The sequence below is a fragment of the Anas platyrhynchos genome, chromosome 1 (genome assembly GCF_047663525.1).
Source record: "Anas platyrhynchos isolate ZD024472 breed Pekin duck chromosome 1, IASCAAS_PekinDuck_T2T, whole genome shotgun sequence".
NCBI classification, from domain to species: Eukaryota; Metazoa; Chordata; class Aves; order Anseriformes; family Anatidae; genus Anas; species Anas platyrhynchos.
Genome location: NC_092587.1, coordinates 31975301 through 31999080, shown reverse-complemented (window position 1 = coordinate 31999080; position 23780 = coordinate 31975301). Strand labels below are relative to the sequence as shown.

At 38.7% G+C, this 23780-nt stretch overlaps 1 protein-coding gene across 5 annotated transcripts in view; it reads right to left on the bottom strand.

The window, feature by feature from the left end:
- TMEM117 (transmembrane protein 117) overlaps positions 1-23780 on the bottom strand; it is a 216279-nt gene that overhangs the window by 107915 nt on the left and 84584 nt on the right. For all 5 annotated transcript variants that reach the window (XM_005009953.6, XM_027456884.3, XM_005009955.6 and 2 more), the window contains exon 4: positions 12028-12127. In XM_005009953.6, coding sequence (XP_005010010.2) covers positions 12028-12127 — 100 coding nt within the window. The remainder of the gene's footprint in view (positions 1-12027; positions 12128-23780) is intronic.

The following is a 23780-nucleotide window of genomic DNA, read 5'->3' as shown; positions in this document are numbered from 1 at the left end:
CTCAAACACAACCAGACAACTGTTCCAGAAAGGAAGTGTCCATCTTAGAGACTCCGACAGTTTACGCATTTGCCATATGTACTCAATGATCTTCAGTAAGAACATGTTATTTCTAGAGCCCCACTTCTGCAGTACTTCTGACACCCACTCTTTCACACCCTTTCTAAGGAGTACATCATATGTCAGAATGCAAAATTGTTGTGTAGTTACTTTAATTTATATGGTACTCTGACTTCAGCTTCTAAATACATGTAATCTGGATATGTCAAGATCTGCTGCATAAATGCCAGCAAGAAGCAAGTACAGTTCTACATGAAAAAGACCAAAGGATAGTATAATAAAGAAGAAAAATGAATGTACAACACACGGATTTATAGCTGTATGGCTACCTGAAGCTACAAAACAAACCAATTGAACAGTATTTGAGTTGTGGGAAAATGTATCGTCTCCCTTACACCTTGTATTTTGAAAAAGACTTAGTCATATCTTTCACCTCCAACATTTGGAGAACAGAATAGTTCCCATTAATATTTGACATGATCCTTCATTCATTTTTTAAGCATCTCAGAATACTCAGGGTTTCAGAACACAGATCATTCCAGTTCTGGAATTAAAAGAAACTTTATGATCAGAAAAAGAAAAAAAAAAAAAAAAAGCACAGATAAGTGAGGTTAAAAGGAAGCAAGCGTTAGGCCTCAGTTTCACATTCACTGCAGTCAGAAGACAATCACCTTAACTTCTAAGCACACCACTACACAATACCTAGGTTGTCAAGTCTTGGCTCGCTACCTCGCTTTCCTCTTTGAGTTCCTCACCCCCTACAGATGAACATGTAACATGGAAAAAGCAGTCACTGAACTTCCAATGACCACTGAAACCAGTGAAGTAAACATGCCCATGCAGCCCTGGGCAACATGTCAGGGACTTTTTGACTAGTTTTGCAAAATTCCCATTTGCCTGATGGATACACATGTTGCACGAGTTAGTTTTTAAGGGGTTTTGGAAGATATAAGGGAGCACTAAGACAATTAAGTCAGGTATAGGCTTTCTGTGCTTTAACAGTGACATCAATTACAATGCATTTATATACACAGAATTTTATCTTACGCTAAGAGTTATCCCAGCAGCCCTTACAAAAGCACTGGTTTCGATATTATAACATCAGAAAATCACACAATAGATGTAATCAAAAAAAAAAAAGAAATGTGACTTCAGTTTTTAAATTTGATGAAGTTCTGTATTTTCAGAGGAATGCAGTATGTGGCAAGGCGTTCAATAAAAAACATGTAACTTTTAAACTGTAAACGTCTTTTCCACTTTGCTGCACCTCTCCTGAGCCTCCTACAACCAGAACTATATAAGAACAGTGTGCATATTGATTACAGGTATATTTCGTCTTTGATCTAGGCTAAATAGAGAACTAATGCTAAAAACCTATCTCTTCCTTTGTACCAAAACCCAGGAAAACTACATTCTTATCCATGTGGCTGGGTAACTACAATCGCCTCTATCTACTATCATTTCTGGCCTTGTGTTAAGTCCTCTTTAGAACAAGTGGATTAAGTCTTGTTTTCATATAAACACCTGCAGCTTCTAAAGAGTAAAAGCACATTAATAATCAACAAGAGGACTATTCAAAACATACAGTTCACACACAAACTCACATTATTGCAACTAAAGCATGAAAGCAGAAAAGAGCAGCTACTTCTGAAAGGTCACACTGCTGTTCAGTATGTCTTGATTTATTCTCTTTTCACCTACAGGATAGCAATAACAGGTATTGTTTAACATCATCTACATAATCTGTGATTGTTAGAGGAAACAGTTCTGGAGAAAGTAAGAACAAGGGTAGAAAATGAGTGCGCACAAGGCCCACACATCTCAAAGAGCTCCAGTTATCAGCAAATCTCTTTTTACCCTCAGGCATTTCTTTGCTCGGACTGTGACTGAGGCTGAGTGGTAAACTAGGACGTACACAAACAGTGAGACCCACCCAACTACCTACCACATTGACTAGGACACCTGTATGTGGCATACAGCTTTATGGAGAGCAGAAAGAAGTCTTTGTGCATTTTGGCAATGCTAGAAGCAGAGACACTTTCCAGAAGGAATGTAGTGTGAACTGCAATTGGAAAGCGCGCTAGTGATGGGAAGAAACTCCACAGCAATCTTGTAAGAGGCAGCTTGCTGTCACCATGGTCAGTCTCAGCAAGCAGGGTCTAACTTTTTGCATTTGTCAACTCTTCATAAACATTGTGGGAATTTCTGCTGTTGTCAATTTAAATAAGAGACATCCATCTTGACACCTCAGCCCACAGATATGGAGAGAAGGGGGGAATAACAAGTATGTTAATTTTTCTGACTGTGACAGAAATTGGAAACTTGAAAGCACAAAGAATTTAAGATTGTATTGTAGAGGTATTACACCCAGGAAGAATACCTAGATATGGTCCACTGAGTACAGTAGGGTGCCAGAAACTCTGTGCTCACTCACTGAGGACTATTGGGTTGATTGCTGCCAGGTGAACCTTGACTGACCATCAGCAGACTTTTGGTCCCAATAGAAAAATTATCAGGATTCAGGTCTGAAAAGGGAGTGAAGAACCTGACATAGGACTGGGCTGAGAATCTGGACTGCTTTTCTGATAATTAACAGAATCTCTTTAGCCAGGTTGAAACAGCTGTATTCTTGTGGTACAACCATTCATCAGCTGCACTGCTTGGCCTGGAAGCAGAAGATCCAATATTACTTTTTGATTTCTAAGGCAAAGAGAACTACCTAATTTTGCAAAATTAAGCCTAATTTTGCAAAATCCATTCTCGGGCCACTCCTCTATGTTTTCCAGTTCTAGGTCAAAAGTAAAGTACATCAGAGTGCCTAGAACATCAGCTGCAGCCTTCTCACAGGATCTTTTGGTTGTATTCATATATAGACAAAAATGACTGGTAGTTTTCAGATTACTGAAAATCCTCAAGTGCTACGGGGAAAAACTGCTCAATTCATGTGGTTTAAATAAAATATAAATCAAAGAGTTTCATTTGACTTATTAATGATACATAATTAATCAGCAAACAGTGAGCTATATATTTGGGATCAGTGCCAACACTATAACTGATAAGTCACAATGCCTGACACCAAATGTTAACAAACATTTTTGAGACCCTTCTATGACTATTCCCCAAATCAACAAATAGCTCGAATCAACACACATGAAATACACATACTAGGATGCTCCTGCTTTATGTGTGCCCATCATTCCCTAAAATCTGCTGATTTATACACTGGAGAAAGCGCATCCCACAAAATCACATACGCACACTCAAGGTGCAGATCTCTGCTTGGTGCACGGTGTACTAGGAGCACACTTGGAGTCAGGCTGCTCATGGCATTCAAAAAGGAGGATGCTCTGCCTTCTTGAATTCTGAGGTGAGGTAGTCTTCTTCAGTAGAAAATGCTGAGGCTTTTATTGATAGATATACCAAGCACATGTTTTAAAACACAGACAATGGTTATCTTCATGCAACAATGACACCTGCTGTGAGGATGAGCTGAAAGAAGTCACTTGCTGGGAAAGTGACAGGGATGAAGTAACACCTCTGGCAATGCCTGGTCAGAATTCAAATGACAAGGTAACAGGGGAATACAAAAGAAGATCAAGCTTGAAAAGGCAGATAATTATAATCTAGAGCACACGAACAGATGGCTACACCATCAATCAATGAATAAATAATAGTGCAATCTGACTTGATGGGATGATTGGATGAACTCAGATGACACCAGGCACACTTCACCTTATATAACTATATCCCAGCCATGATGAAAAGCAGGATGTGGCACATTTGTGTCCTACAGAATTGAAAATACAAAATTAGTGGTCTTGTATGACTGGGTGTATGAATATCAGTTGTGCTGATGACTATGTGTATGTTTTTCTACTGGAGATAGAACAACAAGCTACAGAATGGCTCTACAGCTGGCCTACAAGAAGGATGAAAAAAGCAAAAAACAGAAATGCAAAAGAACAAGAAGAGCAAATGGCATTGTGCCTGTTTCTTTGAATGAAAAGTAGCACGTTGCCACAAATGTTGCTGTTAGTCACATTCCCGTGCAGCCCTGGCAAGTGATTTTAGGAACGTGTCACCCACCTTGGTCCTTTCATTTCATGCTTCATAGTTAAATATGATTTCCACTACTGAAGTACAGTGGAATTGTTGGCTATACAGTATTTCAGATGCCACTGCAAATTCAATTACAGTTTTATTTTGTCATTTGATATGTCAGTGGAATAGAAACAATCAAGAAGATTGACACTGATCATAATCTGAATTGTCATGCCCAATCCTTGACAGAGGCATAAGTTAGAAAAGGTGTCAGTCATTCAAGACTCTTGACTCTCCAAACTATCACGGAACAAGTGCCGAGATGGTGGAGTTTTCTCTCCTTGTAAATAAAAAAATAAAATAAAATACTACGCTTTGCAGAACAGTATTTTCTGGAGAGAAGGCTCACTCTTTAAGACTCAGTTATTTTAAGAACTAACACTTGTGGCTATGCTTTTATAAGGGAGATATGTACAGAATCTCAGAAACTTCATTATTTTTAATGATCGTGTTACAATTTCTTTCAGCATTTTTTAAAGTGGTGTCCTGGCCTATTTTAAATGAAGTTTCATTTTTTAGTCACACTAGTATTTTATTTTATATCTACTGGCACTGTAATAGTTTGGTGTTTCTGTTCTTTTCTTCAACATGATAGTATTTGCACCATCAAGGTTGCTCACTTTGTTTGAGCATGCCCTGTTACCTCATACACATTATGAGATGAGATAAAAACAAAGAGGCAAATCAACCTAATTTCTGCATAGCAGCGATGAATCCCTTGTTCCTCTAGGATGTCAAAATAGGTAGTCACGTCTCAGAGCAAATGAGGACAAGAATTATCTTCTGTTTTAATGGACACAAGGGAAGCACTTCGAAATCATTTAATAGCTTGTTCTTCTATTCTACAAATATTTTAGAGGATTGCAAAGGCAACAGTCAAAAGTAAATATCTCCAAATACTGTTAAAATTCATGCTAATAGTTTTGCAAGAATGATTTAATGGCAATAAGTAAATACTTATTATAAAAATGAATACAGAATACAGCAGAGAGTGCATAATCTACAGGTACTGGATATCTAACAGAAAATAAAATCAAATTACAGGTTTACTAAAGTATAATGTGTGGGCTACATTACTTCACCCTGCATTGTATATTACAGTAAAGCATTATGCTGCAAGTTTATGAAGGACACACTAGGTCAAAATGAAGAGTTAAGCAGGTATGTATTTGTTGCTGTTAAATACTTCTATCCTAAACTAAGGCAGTTATATTGTAGCCACTGCCTGTATTGCAGGGAAGCAGAGAAAAGGTATATATCAGCAACAAGAGGGGCCCAAGTTAAAAAGACTTCAACATCCACAGGTTCCTGTGTCCAAAAAGATAATTCAAAAAATAGCCACCCAGCAATGGAAATAACCAAACCTTGGCAAGATCCTCCTTGTCTAGCCCTAAGGGATCCAAAAGGCTGTACGTCACACAGGAAAGAGAGGTAATTTATCAATGGTTGATGTTCTCTGAATATGTAACCCACACACACATTCAGAATATAGGTTTTACCACAGACAGTGACATTTCCGTCTTCAGAGTAACATTAACGGCTGTGTTCAGGCTCTGCTGCCCCTTCTGTTATATGCCAGAATATTTGTTTGAATATTGTCTTTGTTTCATACAAAGTATTTTCACATTAATTTTTGTTCACCTACAAAACCATGTGCAGGCAATAATATTAAAGACTTTTGAAAGACAAGGAAAGATTAAATGAACAAAACAGAAGGAAAATGTATATATAATTTTTAACTGCTAGGAAATAAGCTCTCTGTCTTTCACCAAGAAGCCACACAAAGGTGGCTCCAAACTGTTCTCCACATTCATAGTTCCTGAGCTGGGACCATGTCTTTCATACAAACAGCACGTTCAGGGCCACTTAACATTGTCTGAGTATTTCTTTAATGGCAGCAGGGAACACTGAGGCTGTGAAAGGAGTGCTAAGTGGCTGGCTCCGTAAATATCAGGAATGGGGATATTTCAGAACAGGATTACTGAATGAGGTCAACAAAGCACGTGGATAAAGGAGATGTGGTTGAAATAGCCTAACCTGAATTTTTTAAACGGCTTTTGAAAAATCCCTTATCAAAGGCTTCTATAGAAACCCAACAGTCAGAGCTTTAGGGAAGGTCTTTATGTTGATAAATAACTGGTTAAAAGACAGGAAACAGGAGGTAAGTAGGTTAGCCAGACAGCTCTTGCAATGGAGGGAGGTCATTAGTGTAGTTCCACAGGGATTTGTGCAGGGGATGCAGTTGTTCATCATATTCCTAAGTAACCTTGTGAAATGGGTGAGCAGTGAGGTGAGAAAGCTTTATAATGATATTAAGTTATTCACAGTAATAAGGATGATGACTTGCTGACTGTGAAGAACTGAGAAAGGTCCTTATGGAAGTAAGTCCCTAGGCAATAAAACGGCAGATTAAATTCTTTGTAGATGAATGAAAAGTGATGCACAAGGGGCAAAACAATTCTAGCTTCCCATATGAAACAAATGCCCTCAGCTGACCATTATAGCCCAGGAGCAAGATCTTCAAGTTATGATAGATAGTGCCATGAAAATATTATCTTAGTGTCCCATACTGTCCCATAGCATCCTCCTCCCCCATCCTTCCCCACACTATTAGGAGCTAATAGGAAAGAAATAGACAATCAGGGAATATCACAATCAGCTACAGGCCTAACTAGCTACACCATCACCAACCATGTAGGACATGTTAATCTCATAAGATGGAAAAATAGAAGAGCCCCCTTCATCACGGAGTGAAGATAAAAAATGTCCAATAAAGAAAAATGAAAAGAACAGAAAAAATACCTTTCTTTCAGCACTAACAGAGCCAGAACATGTAACAGGGTGAGATTTGTCCTCTAGAATAACAAACACAGAAAACCTGGTACGTCCAAAAAAAACGGCAAAGTACATCTCCTGGAGCTTTTTCATTTAGCACTGAAAATCTCAGGGAACAGAAAGTCTTACTCACAGAAGAACAGATAAGCTTTTTCAAAGGCAAGCAGCATTCCACTACAAGTTACATGTCATGATATATAGCCATGATCCTTCAGGGGAACTTAAAGATGTGTCTCTGAGGCCTGAGAAACTTCACACACCCAGGGAAATTGTGTGTTTGGGGTCAATATCCTGTTCCACTAATAACGAAAAGTAGGTGTGGATTCATCACTCGGTAGCAACCTTTTGAAATCCCAATACTATGTCCTCACAAGAAGTCTTAGACAGGTTTCGACCTCCATATCCAAGTGAATAGGAAGAGTGTCTCTGTCAGTCCTGGATAATGGGCCAGTGGAACAAGTGGTGACCTATCATTCTTCCATCCAGACCACTGGAAGTATTATTTTCTACTAGTTCTTCTGCTAAGATGGTCAAAGACAGAAATGGCGCTAGGAGTATTCATGGTCCCAAGTGAGGGAAGAGTCCAATTGAAATTAAGTGAATTCATCAGAAAGAACAGTCAGGAGTTGTGACAGTGATTCAGCTTACACTCTGGGACACCATGACAAGTACTGCACTAAAGCAGTGTTGAGAGAAGTCTGAGTTTCTCCATTTTTTCAAAAACAAACAAATAAAAGCACAGTGGTACAGATTTATTAAATACTAGTTTTATAAATTATAAATTAAACCATCCCTTGAATCTATCATTGCTCCTGATGATGTGAGTCTGAGGAGTCTCTGTGGCTCAGTGATCTCTCAAACCTTCTCGAGTATCATCTAGCAGCTAATGAGGAAAAAGAGAATTTCAATTAAATTACTTTGCAGCAGGAAAGTAAATGGGAATAGGATGCCCTGTCAACAGGACCTGATGAAGTTTAATGTCAGTCTCTGGCTGAAGTTGACTGCTCCAGCTTCAGCTTTTGATAATACTAGCAGTCAAGGTATCAGGACCTTGTTTGCACTCCTTCACACATATGTAGGGCTTGTAGGCAGGGCTATGTCATTAAGCTAAGCAGCAATGACAGGTGGTAAGCAAATCTCTCAATGTTGTATGAGCGTCATTCATAATGCAATGCTGATATGTGATCATTGGAGAGCCGAAAGAGCCATCACCCAGAGTGGAGGACAAAGTATTGACAGTCAAAAAGCCAACACTGCCTGGAAAGAAGCAGGGAAGCAGTGTTCCCTCCACCCCACTAGGAAGTTGCAAGGAATAGAGGAAGCTCTGAGTGTACTCTGCCCTCTCTGTCAATATTCAGTGCCCCTCTCTGTCAATATTCAGTGCCATCCACTCCTTTTGGTAAATTTTCAGTATGCTTTACCACACATGCTCAGGACTGGGTCCTCACAAAACCACAAGTTTTTGTAGCAAGTTGCTCATTTTTACAGAGAAGGTCAGGAGGCCACCCAACTCTAATCATCAGAGGTTCTGCCCTGGCCTGAGTTTCTTCCCCAGCCTGCTCACACTCTCCCACTTGAAAGCCCTAACTGTTAGTTTATAGGCTTGTCTGGGTGAAATCTAACCTTTTTTTTTCTTCTTCTTCTTTTTCTTTTTTTAAAGCTATCCTACTGTGCCAAATCCTGTGGCTTCTGCCTCAAAAGCACTCCCCAGGAGAACAGTATGCATTCTATGAGAGCAGGAGACTGTCAAAGAAGGCACTTCCCTGGCTTCAAAGAGGAAAAAAAGAGAGGCAGTTAGTGTATTGAATCCATTCGTCTCTTCACAGACCTATTTTGAACATCTAACTCTTCCTACAGACTTCAGCAAAGATGATTATTAGTATTACAAGTTCTTGTCTAGAGGTGCAAAGGAGAAGGTCTTGTGAACCTGGAGCATGGCCCCATTCCCATTACACAGTGGAAAAAACGTTTCTGATTTTATTACAAATTGAGTCAGAGTCTGTCAGTGAACAAGAAGTGTTGAGGCGAAAGGCTTACTTCTGCCTTTTAAATCCAAAACAAACAGCAATCCAAAACATATCTTCCCATTTCAATCACTTTCCCGATTTAACAAGCCTGCCCTAGCTGTACTAGGACAACATTATTGTTTATTGATTCCTCATTTTGAAAATGTAATACCATCTGTTTTGCTTTATTTACAAACTTTCCTATTAAGCAGGGAATAAGATTTTTATTCCAGTATGATTCCAAGGCACTGAAGTGAAGGCAACATCTGCTTTTTCATCTTCGGTTTTGCAGTCTAAAGAGTGGGTGGCTTCCTTGCAGAATCTTTTTAAACATTAGGAAACAGAACTACTGCTGCGGATGTGAAAATGTGTGATGGTTCCATAACAGCCTTTCTTTTTTCTGTTTCCAAACAGGATTGGAAGACTCCATAACTGCACAACAAAAAGAGGGCCTGCTGATCAACAGCCAGCTGAATGTGAGCCAAGTGGCCTCAAGTTGCATCAGGGGAAGTTTAGACTGGATAACAGGAAGAATTTCTTCATAATGGGGATGGTCAAGCACTAGATGGCCCAAGCAAGTGGTGGAGTCCCCATCCCTGGAGGTATTTAAGAGACTTGTGGATGTGGCACTAGAGGGAAAGATTTAGTGACAGGACTTGGTAGGTCACGTTGGACTTGATGAGCTTGAAGGTCTTTTCCAACCTAAATGATTCTACGATTTTATAATATGTAGCAATCCCACAGAATACTCATGTTACTTTGATATTGTTCCCATTCTGGGCTTGACATGCAGAAAGTCAAGCAAATGCAAACAGTGTAAAGCATAAACTACGTGACTATTTCTGCTCATATAGAACAAAATTGCTAAAGTTAGGCTGTGTGACAGATTTTCACCAATGCACATGCTGTCCACTGTTCCTAATACCTGACATTGTATATTTTTTGATGTTCCTTAGCTGCCCTTAAACATTGTCATTTCCATAGATTGATTCACACACTTTGTCTAGAGATTTGCAAAAACTGCCCCTCCAGTCTCTCCGTCATTCTTTAGTGACAACTGGAATCTGATTTGGCACAATCCAAATTATCCTCCACTGCTGAAAAGACTTGAAAGGGTTTTCAGTACACAGGAAAGAGAGGGTCAGAAGTCTTGTGACTCTTGAATCAAGCCATTTCTATGCTTTATAAAGTGCTTTATGTAACAGGGTTTTTTATTTGTTGGATTGGTGGTGTTTTGTTTTTGTTTTTGTTTTTCCTTGAAGGAAATGAAAAAAGGGGGACTTAATAAGTGTAATATTACCCAATGTAGTGTGACCTACACAGACTCTGCTGTCAGAACTCTAAGTCATGTATGTCTGATGAACATACCCTCTCAATTCAGCTTAGCTTATGCATCAACTTTCCTTAGACAGTTGTATGACGCTGTTGAAGCCCATAAAATAAAGGGTCAAGTTAAAGGCGTCCAGAAGTAGCCCTGAATTTTATTACTGATTCAGTAAAAACCCGCATTGATGGTCAATATCAGTTAACTCACCAACTCTGCAATGTCCTTATTGTAAGCTTGCATGTGCAGATGGTTTGCTCAGCACTTGATTTTCATGGCCACCATTTCACAGAGCATAATTTGTCTTGGACAAACCACTGACACATACTAAACAATATACTGAAAAAAATCCTTGATGCTGTTTTTCTCTTTTCCTTTTTTTTATCTGTCTCTTGTACAGTATGTTCCAAATATATGGAGGATAGAAGATAAATTGCTGTAAACTCAGACTCCTCTTCTAAGACTGTTCTTATAGTTTTATAGACTATAGTCTTAGAGTCTCACAATTATTCTTATTTGAAACTATTCCTATAGCGTTTTCTCCTAACACGTACCAGAGCCCGAAAATTCATACACCTTGGCTTGTTCCTTTGTTAACATCATAGGTTATTACAGTTACTGGCTACACCCAGTGCTCAGATTTTTTTTCCCTTCATGTTTATATGATAAGTGATATACATTCATCATCAGGCAATGTTCCCTGTTTTAATGAACCCCCTTAGAATTATGTTGATCATTTTAAATAAACAAACTGAGGTATCAATGAATCACTAGGGGAAAAAAATGATTTAGATTAATTAAAAACAAACCTGAAAGCTTAAAAATGAACTCCTTTCCCCAGTTTAAATGAATGTCATAAAGACTTCAGTTACTAATGTAACAGTCACAGTTGTTATTTCTTACCTACACTAATCATAAAATCTAATGTTACTTTAAAAAAAAAAAAAAGAATTCACTTTTTATTACTTTGTGTTTAAGAAATACTTTTCCTGAACAATAAAAACACATTTGCATATGCTTCATCTTGTTACCAGCTAACCGTCATTTTCTGGTTCTCTTTTGCTAAGTAGGTAATTGGACAGCCAACATTTCAGGAAATAACTTTTTTAACAACTATAATCCAAGTGAAAAGCAGCCTCATAAACACATCTAATCTTTTTCAAAAGTTTATTCCTCTAAAGCAGTAAATTAAAGACAAATTTGATCTGATAGTTTCAATTCAAATAGGCTACCTTCAAATTCTGAGAAGTAACAGTTTTACTTTCTTTCCCTTACCTCCATTTCTCTTAATCACATCATTCAATTACTTGTAATTCTTTTAAATCTTTTTCATTAGATTTGTTTTTCTTGAATTATTACTCTCAGTTTCACCAGATTGCCAGTCATGATGTCACTTCAGAGCAAAGAAGGGATACTGACTGTGCTGTCTTTACATAAGTCAACAGCAAAGTTCCTACTCATAACAGAAGGAACAAAGTGATGCTCCAATTCATTTCAACTGAAACTCTTTAGGATTCCCAGCTAATTAAATACCCTGCCTTTCTGCCACTTTGCCATTTGTCTTTTTTTTTTTTTTTTCTGAGTTGAAATACTCGAATACTTCAAGAAATGGAATTTCTCTCTTCTCCTCTCCTCTTTTCCTTGAAACACAAAAAATTTACTCCTTCTTTTTCTTTTAAAACATAATATTGTATTTCTTACCATCCATGCTGTGACAAAATCTCCCATCCAAGTCCCAACTGCAGCTACCTTCATAAAATTTTCATTCCTGATGCCCATGAAGTCTGTTATAATGTATGCACTGTGGAAACAAGAACACAGTCTGTAAGCTAAACACGTTGGCTTAATGCAGTTATAAAGAATTTGCTTTAGTGTCAAAATTTATGATTAACTGTGAAAGATTTCCCATTTCCTGCATAATCACTTTTTCTGCTAGATCTGAGTCTTGACATAGTACTGAACTAGGATGGGTCAATTCCAATTAGAAATGGAAATGTGAATCTGATTTTACAGCCCACGTTTCTTTTGAAGGTGCTGAGATAACTATAGGCAAAGGCTTTAGGGTTATGAATAGCTTCCAAAAATAAAAACTATTTTACACTTTTTACCTCTTTCTCTGTACAAATGGAATTGCAACATTTGCAGTATTGTTGACTTTGCAAAATCTTCATGATGAAAAATGAAAATCTTTAACTTCTCTTCAAAAACTAATTGAGTCACTTGACTTTTAACTCTACCAGGTACACAAATACATGTTTCTAAATACAAGATTGCAAGGAATAGAGAATTTCAGTGAGAGGCCATTGTTTCTTGATATATATAATAATGTATTTCCATACATAAATTTTACTTAAATCCTAAAGAAGTGCTTTCATTCTGTTTAAGTAGTGCAATAGATAGGATTTAAAACCTTACATGGTAATTTGACCTCTACTCTTAAATTCATCAGGAAGATAAAAGGACAGTTAAGGAGGTAAAATTAATTGTGCTGGATTAAAAATTCTTTAGGAGAAAGCACAGCTTTTAATGTAGTCATATCCTTGGCTAAAAGGCTTTTATAGTATTTAGGAAGACACGACTCCCCTCAGGAGCTAACGCATTGAATAATTATAGCCATTATATTTTAACTTCCCAAGTGATATCTGTGTTTTCAAGATATCTGGAAACACTGCTTATATAATGCTTTGCCTATTTAAGGATATGCACAACCCAACCAACCCAGTTGCATGTAACAACTTCTTTGAACATTGCATTATTCAAACCTTACCATTATTATATACTTGATGTTCTAATTTCTAGGAGCTAGGGGATGATATCTATGCAACTGGATCAGCACAAGATGACCCCTCTTTCTAGAGCAGTCTTATTAAAATCAAAACTTTTGATCAGGATACAAGGTCTTGCTCACACAAATACATGGACAGCACTGAATCACTACTTAGATATAAGTTAGTAAGTTGTAGAGTATAAATGTTAATGTCAGTGAATGGTTTCATGACAGATGTGTAAAATGGCATACTCTAATGGTTCTTTTGATTATACACATTTGGTGACCTTTTAGCTAATATGTTACTAAAAAAAAATACCATGCATTTTTTTAATCAGTTGAACATCTAATCAGTTGGCTTAGAATTTCTGCTGGAATTAAAATACTAATAAAATGGGGAAAAGAAAAAAAGAAAAAAAAAAAAACACAAAAAAAAACAACCACTTTTTCCAAGATATTTTTAATTATGTTCTATGTAGCTAATAAGATCATTGATATTCTAAATTTATCATGTTTCTAATAAAGATCTAAGAACACAAAAGCAGCTATACTGGGTCAGTCTAAATGTCTCTCTGTTCCAACCTCCTGTCTCCAAGAGAGGGCAACAGCAGATACCTAGGGAAGACTGTAAGAGCAGACAAGCATGCACTTTCCAGATGCATTCCCCCAGTCTCTCTGTAACTGGGAAACAATTGGAATTTTTTTTTCCTGCACCTTCGTTGTGTTAATCTTGTAACAACTTGTTAAGCTGAAAAATAATCAGGTCTGCATTCCTTAAGGAAGTGTCTCATTAATAAAAAAGGCACAATGTGAACATCAGCTGTAAAAAGTGACCCCCAAAAGCAACCTGGGTATCTTTATCATTTTTGTCAGTGTGAAACACATGCAGAAAAACATAGTTTTCACCTTTTTTATTCCCATTTCTCATATGCATTATACATTCTCATATGCATTATACATGATTACAGGTGTACAGAAACTGGCTGAACACTTGCACAGTACTGATGAAAACCAGGCCACTAAGGTAACTCCTATAGCCCACTGCATATAGTGAGCTGACCACAGCCACGCATGGCAGGATGATGTATACACGACAGGTTATACAAAAAGGCTGAGAGGCAACTTCTCACTGTATATAGGTATTAGCATGTAGAAGAGTTATCAGACTAGAAGTAACCCATTTTTTTTTAAATTGAAATTGAAATTCTCCATGTAGTCACTTGTTTTCATTTATGTTAAAGTATCTCAAGGCTTACAGTAAGGTTGGACAAGGTGGATACAATACTCAAATACATAGAAAGGCCTTGAAAGCATCAGATCATCCTAGCAGTCCTTTCTGAAATTTGAAATATGAACATCTGAAATATGAAAGCATCCAAGAAGCCTAGTATAAATTGTGCATTGTAATCTATAATGAATGCCACAATTAAATATGCAAATTGACAGAGCTTCAGTTAGAGTTAAAATAACATTATTATGAAGAAACTCATAGGAATGTCATCCATGTATATTTTAAGTGCATTTACTGATTAAAATAAAATTACAACTTTTATGGACTGTGAGAAATATTTTCAGGCCTTGTTAGGAATAGTAATGAAATACACTTCTATTTTGTTAGCTATTAGGGAAACACCATTCCCATTTTTAAAAGGGGTAGAAAGGAGGACCCAGGGAACTACAGACTGGTGAGCCTCACCTCTGTGCCGGGGAAGATCATGGAAAAAGTCCTTCTGGAAGCAACGCCAAGGCACATACAAGACAAAGAAGTGATCCAAGACAGCCAGCATGGCTTCACCAGGGGCAAATCCTGCCTGTCCAATCTGGTGGCCTTCTACAATGGAGTGACTACATCAGCTGACAGGGGAAGAATGATCGATGTCATGTTCCTGTATTTCTGTAAGGCCTTTGACATGGTCCCACATGACATACTAGTCTCCAGATTCCAGAGATATGGATTTGATGGGTAGATCATTCAGTGGATAAGGAGTTGGCTTGAAGGCCACACCCCAAGAGTGGTGGTCAATGGCTCTATGAACAAGTGGAGACCGGTGATGAGCGGTATCCCTCAGGGGTCTGTCCTGAGACTGGTAGTGTTCATATCTTTAAGAATAACATAACCAGTGGGATCGAGTACACCCTCAGCAGGTTTGCAGATGACTTCAAGATGCGTGGTGCAATTGATACACCAGAAGGAAAGGATGCCATCCAAGGGATCTGGGCAAGCTGGAAAAGTGGGCCCATGTGAACCTCATGAGGTTCAACATGTCCAAGTTCAATGTTCTGCACCTGGGTCAGGGCAATCCCAGACACAAGCACAGACTGGGAGAAGAACTCACTGAGAGCAGCCCTGCAGAGGAGGACTTGGGTGTTCTGGTGGACAAGAAGCTCGACAGGAGCCAGCAGTGTGCACCTTTAGCCCAGAAGGCCAACTGCAGCCTGGGCTGCATCAACAGAGGGGTGGGCAGCATGGTGAAGGAGTGGATTGTGTCCCTGCCCTTGTGAGGCCCCACCTGGAGCACTGCATCCAGGTCTGGGTCCCCCAGCACAAGAAAGATGCGAGGCTGTTAGAGCGGGTCCAGAGGAGTGCCACTAAGATGATCAGAGGGCTGCTATAGCACCTCTCCTACACTGAAAGGCTGAGAGAGCTGGGGCTGTTCAGCCTACAAAAAAGAAGCCTCCAGGATGACCTTATTGTGGCTTTACAGTACTTAAAGGGGACTTAAAAAAGATGGAGGTGACTTTTTGCTCAACCAGATTAATGACAGGACAAGGGGAAATGGTTTTAAACTAAAAGAGGGGAGATTTAGAATTTAGATGTTAGACTCAGAGAGTGGTGAGGCACTGGCACAGGTTGCCCAAAGAGGTTGTAGATGCCCCATCCCTAGAGGTGTTCAAGGCCAGGTTGGATAGGGCCTTGGCCAACCTTTATCTAGTGGGTGGCATCCCTACTTATGGCTGAGGGGTTCTAACCAGATGATCTGTAAGGTCCCTTCCAACCTGAGCCATTCTATGATTCTATGATTAGCATTACATCCCAGTCTCTGCAGTATTATTTTCATTTAAAAACACAAAGAGAAGATGACTTGTTTTTTAAAATATGGATTTGGGGCTGCTAAAAATGAAAAAAAAAAAAATCACTTTTAATTTTCACGTTTTAATTTCATGCAAATGAGAGTAGCTGACATTTTTTAAAAAGCCATGCTTGCCTCATGATGCAACATGGGTATATATTTTACCAGTAAGAATATATATATTTTACAAAGTAAAATTAGTTCTATTTTGAAAAAATCCGCAGTTTTCTCTCTGTTAGCTAGTGATCAGAGTTTTCTTTAACTAGTTACTCTGTTTCATGGCTAAGACCCAGGTCTGCCAGGAGGGTTAATGGCTGTTGGGTTCCATATAGCTTTCATGGTCCACCTGGGTTTTATATAGTTTGTCAGAAGGATTCTGTTTGTTTTGCCATACTCAAATTCTGTAGCAAGGTACATTCATATTGCATGAGCAGCACAACCTAAGAAAACACTGACTGGAAAAACACAGCAGTTAAAGCTCATAACTGAGCAAAAAGCTCTTCAGAAACAGAGAAGATAACTAAATAATTAAAGGCTGAGGAGCCCATGCTTGTGAAAGCTATAGATAAAGGACAAGCTTGTAACTGGGATTTGGGACAAACCTACTATTAATCTTTGATAATAAAACTGGAAGCTGCTAAGCAATGGAAACTGCTCTTTCCAGCCCAAAGTCTGTGGAAGGCAGACCGCCTTTTTCATACAACACGATAAAGCAAAGGAACCAAAAGACAGAAAAAAAAAAAAAAGAAAAAAAGGGGGGGGGGGGGGCTAGAGGGAGGGAGATGAAGAGACTAAGTAGAAAGACATAGTTCTAAAATAGTCCCAAAAACATCATCATCTTGTGATGTCTACATCCATGTTGTTGCAAAAGGTAAGTTAATAATAGGCAATCAGAAAATGATGTAGAAGCACCATGTATTTCATCACTTTTTGGAGTTTGTACCAGTGTGCCCAGATCAGACAAAGAGGGAAACTATTGCAGTAACCCCAGAGCAATTTTTCAAAGAAAAGGAGATTTCAATTTTTATTTTTATTTTTATTTTTATTTTTTAAAGAAGGATGACACTTCAGCAGCCTCCAAAATGACTAACAGTCTGAAAGCACACAGAGCACTTTTAGGATGGATACAGATGTATGAACCACTGTGATGCTATCAACATTGTTACAGGCACTGAAAGAAAACCCACAGCCAAAACTCAAGGCTGAGGTGGTGTCTTCCTGACCATCACATGAATTTAGGCACTTACATTTAAGCATAAACCAGGGATCCAAACTCTCAATGGAGCCTTCAACAAGATAGCAAGTGAAGATTAGAGCACAATTTGTCCTTACCCTACTGTAGATGTGCTAGGTGAAGGAGTTGTATACCTTTTGTTAGTGCAGGATGGCTACTGTGTCAAAACGCTACGTTCATATACCAAAAGCCATTGTTAAACCTAGGTGACTACATCATTCCAGGTGCTGTGATGTATCCTGGTCTCCAGCTGATAATCCAGATGGATCTGGAACTCCAGTAAATCCCATGACACATCTGACAATCCAGACACATCTGAACTGAACCTAGATCTAAATGGACTGCAAAGAGAGTGTTGACATTTATGGGAAGTTGTAGTTGCCTCATTACAGACATTTAGTGCCTACAGGGCGTTGGTGCATTTTAACAATCCTTCAGATGGCTTTTTGCATACTCCAGAGTATCTAAGGCACAGCACACAGCATGTTCTGTACAGAGTCTACAGGAACAGCACCCATGAAGTAGTAGCTTGAGGCTCTTCCAAAAGGAGAGCAGGCCTAGCTGTCTTCTATCTTATGAAAAGTGATTAAAAGTCTACATGTTCTGCAGTCTGATACATGCTCTTATGAGGCAGTTTTATTATCTGGCATTCCCCCTAAATAGTCAATTCACTGAATTCATCTTCTTCGGTGCACCTGACAAAGTGGAACGTGTTGACAATGGCCAACAAGTGACAGCATGGGGGTTCACACAGTCTGAAAAGATGTGTGTTTTGACATGTCATCACAAGCTTCTTGATTTAGCAGAGGCAAAGAGTGTCAGAATAATTGAAAACATACAAAAAAAGACCGTAGATACAGTTCCTGATCCATATTTTGCACTCTAAAATGACAGAATGGCAAATGAGAAACACGGTAGCACTTTGCTCAGCTGAAAAACTACCCCTCTGCTGCCAGAAACTGGAGTCATCTGGAACTGGAAGATGCAAAGACAGGATCTGCTGACCTATAAACTGGCACACCATAACGAAAGTGGTGTTAACACATAGCTACCTGCCAACAGTACAGACAGCACAACACCTAGTCACACAGTCACCAACCATTCCCAGTGAATACTTTGGAGGTACAGATGAAACTTTTTCAATGACACCAGAACAGAGAACATTAAGAGGCACTGAACCACATATTTGGCTTGACAAGGCATCAATGAGGTAACTGCTACTAGAGGCTCAGCAGGCTAATCTACAAGGCACAATAAAACCAGGATTCAGTAATGGCTAGACCATAGCAGGCTCTTTCCTGGGACAGATCCACGGCACAGTGCAGAACACCTGAGACTAATGAACTGAGGCTGCAACTGAACACTGTTTGTTAGTAACTTATTTATACATGTTTTCAGAAATCAGGCACCAGACCTGTAATTCTGAAAACTTCTGCTCATCAGCCTACAGGCCCAAGGGCTGCCTAACATACTCTGGGGACTTAGTCTTTCAAGCTCCCAAGCCCTCCCAAGCCATTTAAAGTTCTGCTGCTAGGCATGTACAGGAACGTCTCACTAGCCACAGGAATAAGCATTTTGGCTTCTGGCTCACATCTGTGTTGATTGATATCAGTGAAGCAGTTATTCCTCCACTTGGTTTGCCTGCAGAGCTCCATCTGCAAAGTGTTTTGCAAGCCTGCCTAGTAGACAAGGCCCATTGGAAAATGCAGCAAACACTGAAAAACACAGCAACCATATTTCTGTCTGTTAATGTAGAGAGGTGTATGTACCTAACTTAAATGGTAGGAAACGCATGAGATACAATCACTCATCCAGGGAATACTGGTTCAATCTCTTTCCAGGTTAGAGAACTGCATCTCACTATCAGAACCCATAAGAAAAGAGGATGAGAAATACATGTTTCAGCCTATTCTGGTGAAGGATAACTGAAGATATATGTCTCATACTACTATTGCTGGATTTGAGTGGGGTACCTCTTCACAACTTCCACATATGAAAAAGGAACTTGCTTTCTTCCAGTTTTAGAGCAGTTAATTTTTTATTTTTTTTCATAGAAGCTGGTATGGTGCTGTGTTTTGGATTTAAGATGATAATAATGCTGGAAACACATTGATGCGTTAGCTGTTGCAGAGCAGTGCTCACACTAAGCCAAGGACTTTTCAGCTTCTCACACAGCTCTACCAGCGAGGAGGCTGGGGAAGAACAAGAAGCTGTTCGGGAACAGAAGCAGGACAGCTGACTCAAACTGGCCAAAGGGGTATTCTATGAGTCATGCTGAACAGTAAAACTGGGGGGAGTTAGCCAGGAGGGCTGCCACTATTTGCCAACTTGCTGGGCATCAGGTGGTAAGCAATTGCACTGTGCATCATTTGTTGTGTATATTCTATTATTATTACTGTTTATTCTTATTATCACTTCCTTTTCTGTTCATTCACCTTTATCTCAACATATGAGTTTTACCTTTTTCTGATTCTTCCCCCATCACATAGAGACAGGAGGGAGGGAGTGAATGGCTGTGGGGTGCTCAGCTGCCTGCTGGGTTAAACCAAAATAGTCTTTTCTAGCCATCATATGAGCCTCTGTATAGGCTACAGGGAGAGACTCAGGACACGAGTTTGGATTAGATCAAAAGTATAGGGTAATTAAGATGCTTAAAGTAAGTTACTTTACTTTGAGTAAGTTACTCAAGTAAATCAGCATCCTGAGACCAGTTAACACAGGCTTTAAAACATATTATTGTCCTTAATATAGTTCCTTGGGCTGAAGGTAATCTTCATGAGTGTTGACATACTCCCAGAGAGTTTAGATGTCAGAATCTGATACACCTACATCACTTTATTTAAGCCAAACTTTAAATGACACAAAATCAGAGAGCATTAGTGGCTGAACTGGGACCTGAACCCAGATTTCTCATCTCATAGATGAGCAACGTTCCCCATCACTGTGCTAAGTGCTTCAATGCAGAAAGCTGTACTGCTCCTAGAGGTTCCACTACAAAGCCCTTCCTACAGATGAGATAGTCTGAGAAAAAAACACAAAAGATGACAGACAACAGAGTTTGACAAATTGTTTGATTACTCAAATGTATTATACCCATGGGATTTTTGTTCATATTTTCCAAGCTCTTTGCTGTTCTTGTGCATTGTATATCAGTACAGGTATATTCTGTTTAGCCAGACAAAACAAAATAAAAAAAAAAAGGCTGAAGAGAGCATTTAGCATGTCAGCAGCAAGTAATGGTTACACTACTCAGCCAAGGGCAGGTTGTCTGAAACACTTCTACAGCTACCGTGCTAACAGATGAAGGCTCACATTAACTTACATCGCAGTCCTATGAACTTCCCTCCACACTCGCACAGGCACAATCACTGCAGCAGTTTATTTGTAGCCACTTATACTTCCACTTAAACTCTATAACAATTGTGTAAATTATTTTCCTGAATGACATAAATGACATCAATGACATGAAGGGTTGTCTCTTGCCTTTTTTACAGGCCTGTTTAACACTATGGGAGAGGATAAAGAGATTTACATTCTGCTAAATGATTTGTTTAGTGAGAATTGTTTTAGTGGCTAATCAAACAAGTTAAAAGAATTTTTTCATTTTTTAGTATCTCTTTGAATAGGCTAGAAAATTTCTGTAAGTAATCGACGGGTCTGTGTATGAACTGGTACCTGATATGTCTTATTTGATTCACTCTATTTGCCTCTATATTATGATATCAAAATAGTTTTTTAGTAAAAAGATCCCAAATGCCCAGGAGCACAAACAGGACAACTGGCCTTGGGTGTACCCATTTTGAGGGTTTAAATCCAATTGTGACTCACCACTCTATACCACACCACAGACATACAAGTTTGCAGTCTTTGCCCTTCCTATATGCATATGGAGAAGGACAATTGCCTATTTTCAACAAGCTGTTAAACAGCAAGCTAGATTACACACATAAACATTGATGAAAAATGTATACTGAGTTTCTAAAATTTAGAAAACTGTAAATATGTGGATTTTTTTTTATGTCTAACTTTTTTTGAATGTTAGAGTTTTGCTTCATCTGAAAATTCAGATAATTTTTTGTCAAGCAATACTTAAAAAAATTAGTTACTAGAAATTGGAAATAACAGAAACTAAGGTATATAACAGACGTTTGGGAAGTTTAAGTTAGTTTAGATGGTTGAGGAAGGTTATTGTTCCACTCTGGTCTATGCTGGTACAGCCTCACCTCGAGTACTGTGTGCAGTATTGGGCCACCACAATATAAGAAGGACATAAAACTATCAGAGTTTCAAAAGGAGGGCCTCAAAGATGGTGCAGGCTCAAGAGGGGAAGACCTATGAGGAGAAGCTGAGGTCCCTTGGTTTGCTCAGCCCAGAGCAGAGCAGGCTGAAGGGAGGCCTCCTGGCAGCCTGCTGCTCCCTCACGAGGGGAGCGGAGGGGCAAGCGCTGAGCTCTGCTCTCTTGGGACAGCGACAGGACCTAAGAGAACGGCATGGAGCTGGGACAGGGGAGGGTCAGGCTGGGCGTTAGGGAAAGGTTCTGCACCCAGAGGGTGCTCAGGCACTGGGACAGGCTGCCCAAGAAAGTCATCACAGCACCTGGCAGAGTTCAAGAAGCATTTGGACAATGCTCTCAGACACATGGTCTGATTTTTTGGGTGATCCTGGGTACCAAGAGCTGGATCAGTGGTGATCCTTGTGGGTCCCTTCCAACTCACAATATGATTTTATGATTAAATAATTCTGTGGACACTTCATTTTCAGGAAGCTGTACTAATACCATGCAGCTGAATGACAAGTAACCAAAGGACTGTCCTTTCTGCATGGACTAGGGGACTCCTAGTGTTTCACTGAACACTGGAAGACACTGCAAGAACTTCTTGTGACTTTTGTGACTGGAATGAGACAAGGTGCTTCACTACATTTGAGGCTGGATCAGCGTTAACTTTGAAAAGCAACCCGCTGGATGTGGTTTTAATTTGAGAATTGTAAATCCAGATGAATGCAATCTGCATATGGATGCCAATTTGCAAAGTGAGGGAGATATGACATATGACTCACCTTACACTTTGCATCGAACTTATGTTAACTTGAGGTGGAGGAGTGTAACTGCTGCTAAATAGGGTACTTTTTTTTTTTTTCCAATACATCAGTACAGTGTGGTAAGTTTTTGTTTTGACATTTTTGTTTCCAGAATTTTGCTGCAGAGACATCAGAGTATCTGAAGCTGCACAGACATAGTCTGTGTAGTCAAAATAGTAGTCAAAGTTATGAGAAAAAGACAATTAAGAGAAATTTATTATTATCAAAAGGCAGGTCATACATAGTGTGGAATCACTTAAAGGAAAATATTGCTTTTAATGGACTGGACTGGGAAAAAAAATTAAATATAAGCATATTTTCAAAACGTAAAGCCTTCCACTTCTCAAAATTTAAAATTACCTCAGGGTTGGGTTTGAAATTTACGTTATTTATTTTTAGAAATATTTAGCTAGATTTTTTTTTTTTAATCTGTTTCTATAATTATTCCGTCTTTCTTTCTAAACTTTTATATCATAAGCATTTTCAAGATTTTAATATCTTTTGCTGGTTCAGGACAGAAAATTCTTTTAATTTGCCAAAAATCTTGTGAGACTGAAAAAACTTGTCCAAATCACTTTGGAATAGAATTTGTTTTGCAAGATTTTTCTTTCAGAAAAATGTATTTCTACCTCAAACTACAACACAAAATAAGGTCAGGTATGCCTTTAGAAGATTCAAAGCTTAACTACAGACAGGAAAACATTCATCCTACGGTAAAAGTCAAGGGAACTTGAGGCTTAATTATATCTGTAAAGTATCAAAATCAATTTACCAGTTTTCTATTTTCCTTTTAATTATTGTTTCACAAGAAACTTCTCATGTTAACTTATGAACCAAACTCAGATCATGTAAGCAAAGTTCTCAGAGAGAGTGTAACATAGATTGTATAGGACTTTTAATGACTGTTTTTAATTATCTGGACCAATCTGGGATTTTGTATCATGATCATTAAAATTGTGAATAATAGTTCAATAGTGTCAAGGTTGTAGAACAGGTGATTCTGTGCCAATATTTTAGAAGTAGTTGTGTTTTTTTTTTTTGTTTTGTTTTTTCTCTGTAAAGATAACTAATATTATAAATGAATGAGTCAGGAACAAGACAGTAGGTGATAACATCTGAAGCTGAATGGATGGATAGCATGGGCAGAATCCATCTACTTTGCATTGCAGAAGTGCTCTATAAAAGGAACACTGAGTAAGTAATACCTGAAGTGGAGCTTGTGGAGTGTTGGCTGTATTTGCAGAATGGAGATTGGAATATATGAAAGTTTCAGGGTAAGGTGAAGATTTCTTAAGTATCTATT